This window comes from Larus michahellis, chromosome 5 (assembly GCF_964199755.1).
Source record: "Larus michahellis chromosome 5, bLarMic1.1, whole genome shotgun sequence".
Classification (NCBI taxonomy): Eukaryota; Metazoa; Chordata; class Aves; order Charadriiformes; family Laridae; genus Larus; species Larus michahellis.
Window position 1 is genome coordinate 59,680,153 of NC_133900.1, and position 12,927 is coordinate 59,693,079.

The window sequence follows — 12,927 nt, forward strand, 5'->3', positions numbered from 1 at the left end:
AATAATGCATCTGATTTACTCTTGCTTTGGCTTCAGGGCTTTTGTGCTGCTAAGGCCAGTGAACTGAACACAAGTTTTAATCTAGAGTGAGAATGTGGATCTGCAGGAGTCTGTGATTCGTGTCATTGATTTCAGTGACAGCAGGATTTCTTCCACTATGCTTAAATATAAAATGTGAAACGCAGTGTACAGAAAAGAAAGTAGAACTATGTATATGGTCCCATACTTTGCCGTCTCAGCCAGCTGAGATGACAATTTATTTTACCTTGAGGTTGTGCTAGCCTGCTGGAAGAACTGTTGTTTGTATCTAGAAATATACACAGCAACATAAGCTTTGACGTTTGCAGGTTTCTAGGCAAGAATAAATAGAAAACTGAGCCTGCTAGCATGCTAAGCAGGTACTAAAAAGTTCCTGTGCAGGCTGTAGCTCAGCAGAGAAGTCTCTTTGGATTCCTGCTTGGCTTGGACCGTGTTGCTATACAGAGCTGCACTTTCAGTCTCATCCATTTATTTTCTTTTAGTGACATAATGCTTCTGAAAGGTGCGGGAATACCAGTCCTAGAAAATTAAGTCCCTCATCTCCTTGCAGATTAACCACAGCATAGACAAGAGCTCCTTGGAGGGACAACCTCTGAGAGCAGATAGCTCAGACCTTGCATTTTTTCAGCCCTTGAATTCCCCAGTGGGCTTGTACTGGGGACAAATTTGGTAGATGAATACATTTATTTGTATCAACTCTGATACATTCCGTACTGGCTGACATCATTTTTCATCAGGAGTGTAATTGGGGAGGGTGGGAAGCTGACCAGAAATGGTAAAGACCTGGAGCTATCTGCCACATTTGCATGTGGAGGGAGAGGGGGAGCGAGGGCAGGGGAGGGCAGGAAAACGTGAATAACTGGTTCTTACCGCTGAGCACTTACTGCTCTAAACCTAGGCAAGGCTCTCTGCCCAAAACCCTGTTATTGAGGCCCTGACTTCAGTGTTGATAAAGAATGGTATTACCTTAAGATAACTCAGACACGTGAGCGGTCTTGAAGCCCAGACGGAGCGCAGACAAGGCACTTGTGTGCTACCGGGAGGAAAGGAGGCAGCTCTGCCCGAGCCCACTGAAAGCACTGCTGTTATTTCACCGGAGAGGTCTGTGAGTTACTCTGAGGTAAAATTGCCTTTTTCTTAGCCAGGCAGTGAAGGCTTAAGACTCTAAATCCTGCATTACTTCAATCAATAAGCCTTGCAGTCACTGAAAAGACTATCACTGATAGGGCTAAAACAGCGTAATCTCCCGTCTCCCTGGTGTTGATGGCTGCATTCTGACAGCGTCCGTGGGAAATACCATTATCCCCATTACACAGACAGCAGCCAAGACACAGATAAACCAGGCTACGTCTGCACTGCAGCGACAGACACTCGTGTGAATATCTCCCAGCCATCCCAGACACTGCTGAGCCCCATTTACCCTAGCGGACTCAGGAGCCTGCTGCCCGAGCCCCTGTCCCACTGCGAAGGGATGCTGGACACTCCGCCCACGGAGAGGGCTGGTAAGCACAGTCAGCATCAGTGATTTGGTCACTGGTCTGAGGCAGCACAAGAAAATTATTCCTGTTCCCCAGCCCTGCTGGGCTGTCCTGTCTCTGTCCTGGACCACAGGGCTCCCCATTTCCATATGTTTTCCTGCAGGGAAAGTACTCCATGCTAGGTTTGTGCTGGCAAGACCTCCAGATTTCAGAACATCTTGTTTCTTTTTCTGACCCAGATGGCTTAGCTGCTTCTAGAACCGTTTTATCTAAGAACAGGCTTTTGAGAAGTAACATCTGTTTTCTCAATATATATGTAAATTTTTAAAAATAACAACAGCAGTGTAGAAAAAAGAAGCCCATACCAGTGAGTAAGCAAAGAGTACTTTTGCTCAACTCTCACGGGGACGCTGTCTTGCAACATCAGCCTGGTGACAGGTCCTGCCTGCATGCCATGTCCATTGCCCACAGCTTGGCCAAGCCGTGCAGATCACCAGCAGAGACTTATTGCTAGCGTGAAAGAGAAAAGGAGACACGTTGGATTACCCCAGCTTCATAAACAGGCACCCTTTGCTGCTGTACCCACCTTCCCTTCTGTACTGGGGTAGCTGGCAGCGTTGTGTACCAGCACCCCCAAGACACACAACCCCTACCCCAAAATTCAGTGCGGATGTCTACAAAAAGGCTTAACAAAGTGCATTGTTGCACGGTGAGGAAAAACACAACGAGACAACACCTTAACTAAAAAGCCAGGCTTTCCAAACAGCTTGTGAACACCTCTTTTGTGCTGAGATGGAAGCCTGCAGGGCAGTTTAGCCCTGCTCTGAAGCAAGAAGTGGCACCTTTGCCACAACAGCCAGCTGAGTCACCGAGTCACGTCTTAAATACACAGGGCTTTCTCTGTAAAGTACTGTTTTACTTTTCCTATTTTTCAATATAATCAGAAACTCATTTCATGAGGTGTCTCATGGCAGCCCCCAACTATTTTAAAATAAATATTTTCGTTAAACAAGTGGATTTTGGTATTAGGAAGTCAGCAACTTGAAAGGGCTTTTGTCAAAATTTGGTGGAGGCCCTGCTAGGCTGTTCAAACATGGGAGGAATTTCTGCCTTCATAGTGAGTCCTTTGACTTTTAGAAAAATATTATTGTTTGAGTTTTCAGAAACTTGGAAGCAAAAGGACAACATAGCTCAAATTTTTTTTAAAAAACTATATACACAGTTATGTCATGATAGGCTTCTAATTTTCCTCTCAGCCCATGTGTCTGCTTTTGCTATGGAATATTCCTTATAAAAGAGTAAACAAAAGCACTGTAAATAGCACTCGGGGCTATCGTGACATCATCAGCCTCAAGAGTTGATGCAAAACTCAGAGAATGTGTGTCCTGAGCCCTCGGAGCCCTCATATGCCCACTGAATTGAGGAGTATGGTAAAGATGTGTCTGTGGTGGAGATGTCCGTGTCATGATGATTGTCACAGATATGGTGGTACTGATTGACTTCTGCTGTGCTCCCTTCTAATGCCAGCCTGAGCACTGTCCCACTGACTGGAAGGGCTGTAAATAGCAGCTTCTCCATAGAGGCAATCCTTAGGCGAGTTTTGACTCTGACATATTTTGATCTTTGCCCCTTCCCCTCCTGTAGCTCTGAACACTATTTCCATGTCCATTTTGAATATTGCCTCTAAGATGCTATTAGCCTTTGTGAAGAACAGCTTGTGTCTCCCTGTTAAAGACCTTCTCTGCCCAAGGCAGGGTATGCACCAGAATTAGTAAGTGGCTTTGCATAAATGACTGCATAAAAACAGCCACTGAAAGGAGAGTCTGTAGTTTCGTGGGCTTGGGTAACTGCGTATTTGGTTCAGAGTTGTGCCAGGTGCCTTAGACTGAAAGGACTCCCAGCACCTGGTGTCACTAGCAAGTTCTTCTGAAGTCACCAGTGAGCTTCTTAGAGAAACAGAAGTTATTTGCTCATATCTAGACCATAAATTGAATGTATTCAGAGCTCAAGGATAATCTTGCTGATGAGCTACAAATAGAAAACAACTGAGAAGTGAGTATTTGTCTTTTTTGAACTGAGTTGCATATTCTGCATGCTGAGATGTGCAGAAGTGCAGATGAGCTAGTAGGCGTTGGAAAATATCCATCTGGGTTAGAGTCAACTATGCATGTAATCTGGCCCAGGGAGCAGAAGATTTAGGTGAGGAAATTAAGCTCTGGTCCTCCCTTTTTTTCTGAAAAAAAAAAAGAAATCCTTTTTTCCTAGTATTTCTGAGAGTAGCTCATTTTTTTTGCTATTTGAGTAGACAGCCATCACAGGTGGCTTTCCTTGAGTTAGTTTGTATGAGATCAAAGAGAAACCACAAGGCAGGAATACTGCAACCAAGCAAAAACTTCAGAGCAAATTACTTCAGTCATTTTGACCCTTCACAAAGCAGAAAGTCATTTTTTTTTACTTGGTTAAGCATTTTGGTGAGGCCTTTGCTTTGCTCTCTGGGCCAAGAAGGGCTTGGTCACTCAGCAAGTCGTTATGTTTCCCTGTTCTGCAGAAGAAACTCGATGGGTGGATCATTTCCCTTCCTGTCAGTGCCAAAGCATCTCTGCAAGTGTGCAAAGCTGAGCAAATCTCACCTCAGGACAAGAGCTGCGGGTATGCAGGCTGCAAGTGTCAGGCCAGACAGACTTCTAGTGCAAAGGCATGAATAGTGAGTGGCAGTCCTTTGCTCCCCCTTTCCTTTGTCACTAGCTCAGAACACGGCCATCCAACCCAACACCCTACACCTTCAGAAACCGAGGAAGAAATTAATTCCAGGCCTCCTACTTTTGGGGCAAAAATCGTAAGTCCTCAGTGCTATGCAAGTGCTGGGCATTTCCTCCTCTGGATGTCGTCTTGGAGCTGAGGGCTGTGACAGCAATAGGTGGCATTCAGCGCTTATGCCAGGCTCCCTCAGAAGTGACCACTGAGTGAGGCTTCTGTGACATGGGGTTTGCGCCCCAACTTGACAGACAGGGTATTGCATTAGGCTATAGGTAGCTGCACACTTGCCCCTCTGGCCCTAGGCAACCAATGTATAGCTCAGTTCACAATGAATTTCAAATCAGTGTTGGCACCTTTAACATTATCCAGTCCTAAAGAGATATTTTTAAATAGCTTTCAACTGCCTGAATATGGTCAGGACACAGGACTTTTGGAGAGTTGTTTTGCCTGTGTTTCATGCCAGACAAAATGTTGCCATGAGGCCACAACTGTCACAGTCATTTTGACATCTAACTATCTTTTAGAACATGATCCATAGTCTTTAATTGTAGTTTGAAATGGAGTCATCACTTTAGGCTTAATATAGGTAAAATACTAAGAAAGAGAATAACGGGAGGAATAACCCATGCACCAGTACAGGTTGGGGGCTGACCTGCTGGAGAGAAGCTCAGTGGAAAGAGACCTGGGAGTCCTGGTGGACAACAGGATGACCATGAGCCAGCAATGTGCCCTCGTGGCCAAAAAGGCCAATGGCATCCTGGGGTGCATCAAGAAGAGTGTGGCCAGCAGGTCGAGGGAGGTCATCCTCCCCCTCTACTCTGCCTTGGTGAGGCCGCACCTGGAGTACTGTGTCCAGTTCTGGGCTCCCCAGTTCAAGAGGGACAGGGAACTGCTGGAGAGGGTGCAGCAAAGGGCTACCAAGATGATTAGGGGACTGGAACACCACTCTTATGAAGAAAGGCTGAGGGATGTGGGTCTCTTCAGTCTGGAAAAAAGACAGCTGAGGGGGGATCTTATCAACACTTATAAATACTTAAAGGGTGGGTGTCAGGAGGACGGGGCCAGGATCTTTTCAGTGGTGCCCAGGGACAGGACAAGAGGTAATGGGCACAAACTTGAGCATAGGAAGTTCCACCTAAACATGAGGAGAACTTCTTTACCTTGAGGGTGGCGGAGCACTGTCACAGGCTGCCCAGAGAGGTGGTGGAGTCTCCAACTCTGGAGACATTCAAAACCCACCTGGACGCGTTCCTGTGCAACCTGCTCTAGGTGACCCTGCTCTGGCAGGGGGGTTGGACTAGGTGATCTCCAGAGGTCCCTTCCAACCCTATGATTCTATGAATATTGGTCCCACTTGAAAAAAAAAAAAAGGCAAATGCTTCATTTTGAAGACACCCTTTAGCGGCAGCTGGATTGCTGACTTCTTGCACTGGGAGAGCATTTATGCTGTTTAGAAGACTGCTCTTCTGGCAGAGCAACTACATTTTAGCAGCTTGGCAAATGAGAATCTGATAGAAGGATAATATTTCACTTTTACCCTCAGCTACTCTTTATAGTAATGAGGTGGTGATTAAGAGTCTATTTCTTTACCAGCAAGGCTCACAGTAAGTAGCATCCTTTCCTTGGACATGCACTAGGTAGCTCTGCTTAGATCTATGATCCAGTTGCCTGGGGCCATCTGACATGATTTCCTGTCTTCCTCTGGCCTCTCCATTCACTTGTCTAGGCAAGTTCCTTCCCTGAAAATAAGACCCAGCAACCCATTTGCTAAGCTCCATCCTAAATTCCCCACAGCTAGGACTCCCAACTTTCCTTTCCTTTCCAAATATCTTCCACTTTAACCTGCAGGAGCACACAATGTTACGAAACTAATCATTCTTTATGAAGGCAAATAAATGTATAATGATACAGCAGTATGCAGCTCTCTTTCCCTGTTTCATCCAGGTGTTTTGGTGGATTTAAGTTGGACTCCTCTGCAACATATAGAATACTACTTTTTCCCCAAAACTAGTTTTCAAGGCTCTGATTTTCTCTCTAAAATGGCTGATGGGAAACCCCTTTCTTTTAGAGGTGTTCTGTTATTTCCCCTTCTCCCACATTTGGATGAACTCTTCCGGTCTACTGCAATGCCAGAGGATTGTGGTACTTTGTCAGATACTTTACCATTTTGGTTAATACTTAGCTAGATCTGAATTTGAAAGGTGGTGTGGGGTTTTTTTGGGGGACAGGGTGGGGATAACTTGTGAAATGATCAGTTCTTCATTCAAGGGTACCTCCATTTTATAGGACAATTAACACGTAAGAGCAACATATGTTCAGCCTCATGCCTGCATCCCAGCATCTGGATTTCGCAGCTCTGTCTGGCACCTAATAAAAGAACAGAGCCTCATAAATTCGACTCAGAAAGCAAAATAATTTTTATACATTTATGACAGCCATATAGAGATGCATTCATTCTATTTGAGACCACAAATGTGTAAATGCATAGGTGTCCCCAAGCAGCCGTAACAAGCACTATTGTTTTCATTAAGAAATTGTGAGCATCTACATAGGTTAAAAGCAGACCTGGGAGGTTCCTTTACAGCAGCAATTTTTCAGACGTACTAAGGGTGATAAGCAAGTCTGATTTGTACTGCCAACATATGACACCAGTCCCAGAAGGAATTCTTTCTATCTGCAGCCTGTGTGGCTGCAGATAGAGAGGTGGGCCTGGGCAAACTTTATGAAGTTCAACAACGCCAAGTACAAGGTCCTACACTTGGGTCAGGACAATCCTCGTTATCAATACAGGCTGGGGGATGAAGTGATAGAGAGCAGCCCTGCAGAAAAGGACTTGGGGGTACTCGTGGATGAAAAGCTGGACATGAGCCAGCAATGTGTGCTTGCAGCCCAGAAGGCCAATCACATCCTGGGCTGCATCAAAAGAACCGTGGCCAGCAGATCCAGAGAGGTGATTCTCCCCCTCTACTCTGCTCTCATGAGACCTCACCTGTCCAGGTCTGGAGCCCTCAGCACAAGAAGGACGTGGACCTGTTGGAACAGGTCCAGAGAAGGGCCACGAAGATGATGAGAGGGCTGGAGCACCTCTGCTATGAGGACAGGCTGAGAGTTGGGGTTGTTCAGCCTGGAGAAGAGAAGGCTCTGGGGAGACCTTATAGCAGCCTTCCAGTACCTGGAGGGGGCCTACAAGAAAGCTGGGGAGGGGCTGTTTGCAAGGGCATGTAGCGATAGGATGAGGGGCAATAGTTTTAAACTAGAGCAGGGTTGGTTTAGGTTAGACATTAGGAAGAAGTTCTTTACAATGAGGGTGGTGAAACACTGGAACAGGTTGCCCAGAAAAGTGGCAAATGGGGAGGCCCCATCCCTGGAGACATTCAAGGCCAGGCTTGATGAGGCTCTGAGCAACCTGATCTAGTTGAAGATGTCCCTGCTTACTGCAGGGGGCTTGGGCTAGATGACCTTTAAAGGTCCCTTCCAACCCAACACATTCTATGATTCTACGTAGTCCTACATTATGTTCTAAAGAAAGAAAGAGGCATATGTGCCAAAGCACATACAGGATCAGAGCCCACAACACTTTGATAACCCTGTGCTGTTTCTTACACAAATTTCTGTCACTTGAGATGTTCACTAGGTTGTTTTCTTTCTGGAATGAAAAGTGCCAGTAGTGTTTGTTTTCGTTACCCTCATTCCCTCCTTTCCCTCCTCCGGCAGGAAAGCGCCAGCAGCTCTGCCTCATAGGTTGGCAGGAAATTTAAAACAGCAGCAAGCTGCTGCTTGGACCACCCCCAGACTTTTTTTTTTCCCCCATTGATGCAGGAGACTATTTAGTTGGGGGCTGACTTGTCAAACTCACTCGCTGACGCTTACCAGTAGCTGCCTAACCACTGACGGTGATTTTTTACTCCCTGCCTCCTCCTTCGGACAAGCTCCCCGCAATGAAGATGCTTCTGAGCCTGATAGCTCTGCTCTCTGCTGCCCTGTCAGCCAACGCGGCCCCTCCAACTTGCTACTCGAGGGTGTTGTCTCTGAGCAAAGAAATCACAGAGTCTTTTAAGGAGTTACAGACCTCCAAAGCTGAGGTGAGTCTACCTAAAAGATGCTGCAGGTTGCTTGCTTTTCATACAAGTTTCTCTCGCAACAAAATTGCAATGGGTCTTTCTTCTTTCCTGCAGGACCCATGTGTGGAGACGCTGCCCAGGCTGTACTTGGACATACATGTAAGTTTTCACACTTCTTTCTTACTTCTGAGCAGTAAAAGCAGACAATGAAAAGAGAGGATAGCTCTTAAGATCATACCCCAGAAGAGTGGTTCGAAGTGACTTTTTAAAAGCTTAATTAACTAGAGAGATGAGTGACCAAAAAAAAAATAAACCTCATCTTGAACCTTATTAAAATCCATATGGAGCTTCTGAGATTTTACTTCTTTAAAAATTAAAAAATGAGGAAATCAATATTTTGAAGTTATTACCATGTGTAAATTATTCATTTATAGTGATAGAGCCTTTTCAGAATTAAAATATATGCAACAAGACTTTGAATAATAGTTTTGAAGAAGAAATGCAGAATAAACTTTCTTCACTTAATAAATCTACTTTATTTTATATCATAAGTGGCTTCTGGCACTGCGGTTTTAATAAAAAGAAGTGCAGGAATACCTCTCTGGCTTTTCCTGTTTTAAAAAGCCACTTGTTGAATCCAGAAAGAAAAAGTATGCCTGAGGATATGGAAGTGCGACACTGAGAAAAGGCAGCAGTAGTCATCTCCCAGCAAAGAGAAAATAGCGTCCTGCCCACATAATTTGTGTCACAGTGTTCTGCCCTGGGATATCTGACACATTTTGCTTCTGTTCCCAGTGCTTCACTGGATAACTAAAAAGTAGATAATATCAGACAAAGCAAGAGATGTCTGACACATTTTGCCAGAGCAACTACACCAACAAGTCTTGCAAGTCAGGACCGTCCAGATCCCAATCCCAGAATTGCCAGTGCCTCACTTCATTGCAAAGACCAAGCAATGTGAGTCCAGTCCCTCAGTTTCCCTTGCTTTAAAGCAAGAGCTGGGATATTTATTTACCTGCTTCACAAGGGTGTTGTGAAATTCATGTCAGCTGTGCTTTATTTTGATAATGCAAAGTCTGAGGTAAAAATGACTCTGAAAAAAAAATTTAATTGGTGCTCACAGTGTTGCCTATTGTACAGGAACAGAGAAATCATGCCTATGAGATCTTGATTATCTGTTCACCAGCTAAATCAGGTGCTCTTTTAAGAGGGAGACAGTGCACCTATTCAGTAGGTAACTCCACCTACTACAGGAGCAGATTTGATTGTATTGGCACTGCTATCTCCTAAAGCATGTGGGAAAGAAGCTGGCAGGCCAAAACGGCACCTCTGCACTTTTCCAAGCACTTACTTGGACCAAACATCTCTGTTATGAAATATTGATGGTGAATTTTCCTAACTAAAGGTTACATAGATTACACCTACATAGAGGCAGGAATTCAAGGTTCCCACAGAGGCAGTAAGAATTTTGTAAGTGGTGGACAAGAAACATAAATCTGTGTTTGTGCAGGGTTACACATACCTCTTTTGCGTGCTTTGCAGAATTACTGTGTCTTGGCAAAACTCCGTGATTTTGTGGCCTACCCCAGATGTGAGAAAGTGCTTGAAGTGAGTGAGCTGAAGGAAAAAGCCCGGAGCCTGTACACCATCATGATCTCCTACTGCAGAAGGGTAGGTCAAGATGCGCCAAGAGGGACATAGTCTCTGCTTTTAGTCCTCTCTGTCTCCACCCTGTCCCCCAACCAGCAAAACTGGATCAGGGCCTGAGCTTCTCAACATTCTGATATCTTCTGCCTTTCTTGTTATAAATGTTAGCCTTCTCTTTTGTTTCTCCAGGACTTGGTGTTCCTCACTGATGACTGTAGTGCCCTGGAAAATCCTGTTCTGACTCCCATTGATCCCTCCATCATTGAGAGCTAAAATGGAGTCAACACAAAAGTTGTACCTGGGAAATCTTCAAGGAGACAAAGAGTCAAAATATGTATACACGGTCAACTACGATGTTAACAACTAAGATCTTTTTCATGCACACTAGCAATATTATCTCAGACCTACCCATTTTTCTCCGCCTTGGCAGGAAACGAACTGCATGCCTTGCATACCTACTGAGCTGCTAGGGAAACTACAGTTAGAGAGCATTTTTTTATTTGGCAAGGTATGGTATTTCAGCTTAGCCAAATGTATAAAGTATGTTTTGTTTAAACATTAGATACTAGACATTTTTTTTTACTCTTTTATGAATAACTCAATTCATAAAAAGAAAATACATTATGATCAATATTCTACCCTGACTTAGCAGTTCTTCTTTTATTAGATGGGCATGGAAGGGATCATATTTGTTCTTCTTAAAGTGTTTGATAAGAGCAGATTAACTCTGTACTGGCAGATGTGTCTCTACCTGTATAGCTCATATATATATGCTGATAGATTTTGATGTCAGACTTGTAAGAATAGAGGTGAAAGTAACCTCTCTCTGTGGAAAAAGGTGAAAGTAACCTCTCTCTGTGGAAAACTTAATAAAAACAGCCTTCTAACCCAAGATGCTTGTGTTACATCATGTCTTTCAAGATCAACCCAAAAGGTGTCATTCTTATAAACTTACTTTTCACAGTCACTTGCAAGTTGTTTTTCACAGCATAAGACATCTTTAGCTTTGTTTCCATAGCAGTGCAAACTTTGCTGTGTCTGCATGACAATGTGTAAGTTTCTACTGTACTGCAAACAATTTCCTTAATGAAATTAGTGGATTTTTTTTTAATACAGTTTCTGTGTTGTGAGAATGTAAGTTGTGAGGCAGTGGCTCAGAAAGCCCATTAAAGGTTTGGACAGATTGTTAAAACACAGCCCATATACCGAGCTACTGAGATTAATAAAGTTTCCAGATAGTAGTTCCAGAGTCATGGGTCCCTTCAATATCTGCAGGACATAAGACTTTCACACCGAGCAGCTCTTTGGTGCCAAGAATAGAAAGGATCTTCCCCAGATTATTGGAAGTAGCTGCTATTGCCCCAGAGAGTCCCTTCCTTCTCTCTGTGCAAGTGGTTCCTCTTTCTCCTGTATAGTATTTGCTGGTCATTCATCTGCAGCACTGCCAACCCGGGTGGCTTGGTCAGTGGTCTCACCATGTTTTGTAAAATCCCCATCTTCTGTAATCATGGGATTGTGTAACAACCGCAGCTTCGCTATCATCCTGTCATCCCAGTGAATATCTGATGGTATAAACTAAAATGATTGACAACTGTTATGGAAATAAGTGAATCACAATATTCATTGAAAGGAACAGAAATGTGCAGCCGGGAAAAACAGGTTTTTTCTTTATTTTGGAATTACTTTGTCCTGTAAAAACTACTAATCTGATTTTGGCTACAGAAAACTTGACTGTCCCATTGAACCACAGAATGGTGGAAAAACTCTGAACCCAGGAGAGATACAGAGAGAAGAGGGTAAACAAGTGCTTTTCTTTCCAGATTGTTTCCATCCTAAGTGTACATTTAAGGAATGTGCCTGTCAGACTTTGTACTTCTCTCCTGAAGATGAGGTCCTCATGTGCTAACCTTACTAATCCTCTAGATGTGCCATTCTGCCCACAGAGAGCTCAGCAGGGTTCCACTCAGGTGTTTCTATGGGCATCTGGTAGAGACAGTAACAGCTCATCAATCTGATCTAGTGCCCGGCTAAACCCAAAACCGTGCAACAGCTCAGATGGTAGTCCTACTATCAGAAAAACCATTGCTTTGTTTGCCTTTTAGGATCCTTCTCCTCTCCAAGCTAGCAACCTCTGAACAAGATCCTACACGATCTAGAGATACCAATACCATTTTTTTCTGCACCACCTGGACGTACCCAAGGCCAACTCCTTCAGCAGCGGCCATATCCTGGAAGATGGACACCTATTAGCATGCTGGCAGGGAGCCTGATAGCCACATAGGGAGCGCGTAAGCACTGGCAGCTGCCTGGATCAAGGAGAAATGCAAGTAGAGTTGAACCATTTCTGTCAGACTCTACATTCAAGATTTTCCTCCCTCTAACCAGGGGCTCAGCCACCGCCTGGGGAAGCAAGCGGTGCTGGGATAACATCAAGGCCTACACAAAGTACCAAAATCACATCATAACCCCTGCTTTTCATACTTTGTACGGACAACCGTGGATGTACCTTGCAAAAAAGTGTGGTACGGTCGCCACAGGCCACAGAGCTAACCCAAGGACTGGGTGGCACACATGCTTGGAAGCTGGCAGTAGAAGCTGTTAATTTTTGGTTGTTTTTTCCATCTCCAGATGTCACGGGATTTAAACACAGGCCTGTTGTAAAGCTTGCGTTGTGACTTGGCAAGCAAACTGAAGAGCAAGACACGTTTGCTTTCCCACAGAAGCCCACACAACTCTGTCACTAGAACTGGACCTTGGGTAAAGTCTGTGCAGGTAACTGTAGCACTTCTGCCCCTGCTTCTTTCCTCTCACATGGACACGCACTTTCTGAAATGCAGTATTTGACGAGGATTTTCTCATGGATCTTCTCATAACTCCTCTTTATCCTGCTTTATTGAAGTAACTTATTGAAGTCCATTTTGATGGAACTCGTGATCCTAACTTCA

At 44.4% G+C, this 12,927-nt stretch overlaps 1 protein-coding gene across 1 annotated transcript; it reads left to right on the forward strand.

Moving 5' to 3' along the window:
- Positions 1-8,128: 8,128 nt before the first annotated feature.
- Positions 8,129-10,872, forward strand: CYTL1 (cytokine like 1). Its single transcript, XM_074589078.1, has 4 exons — positions 8,129-8,356; positions 8,450-8,494; positions 9,878-10,006; positions 10,172-10,872. Exons 1-4 carry the CDS (start codon positions 8,213-8,215, stop codon positions 10,253-10,255), a joined length of 402 nt encoding a protein of 133 aa, XP_074445179.1. The 5' UTR covers positions 8,129-8,212; the 3' UTR covers positions 10,256-10,872.
- Positions 10,873-12,927: the final 2,055 nt, after the last annotated feature.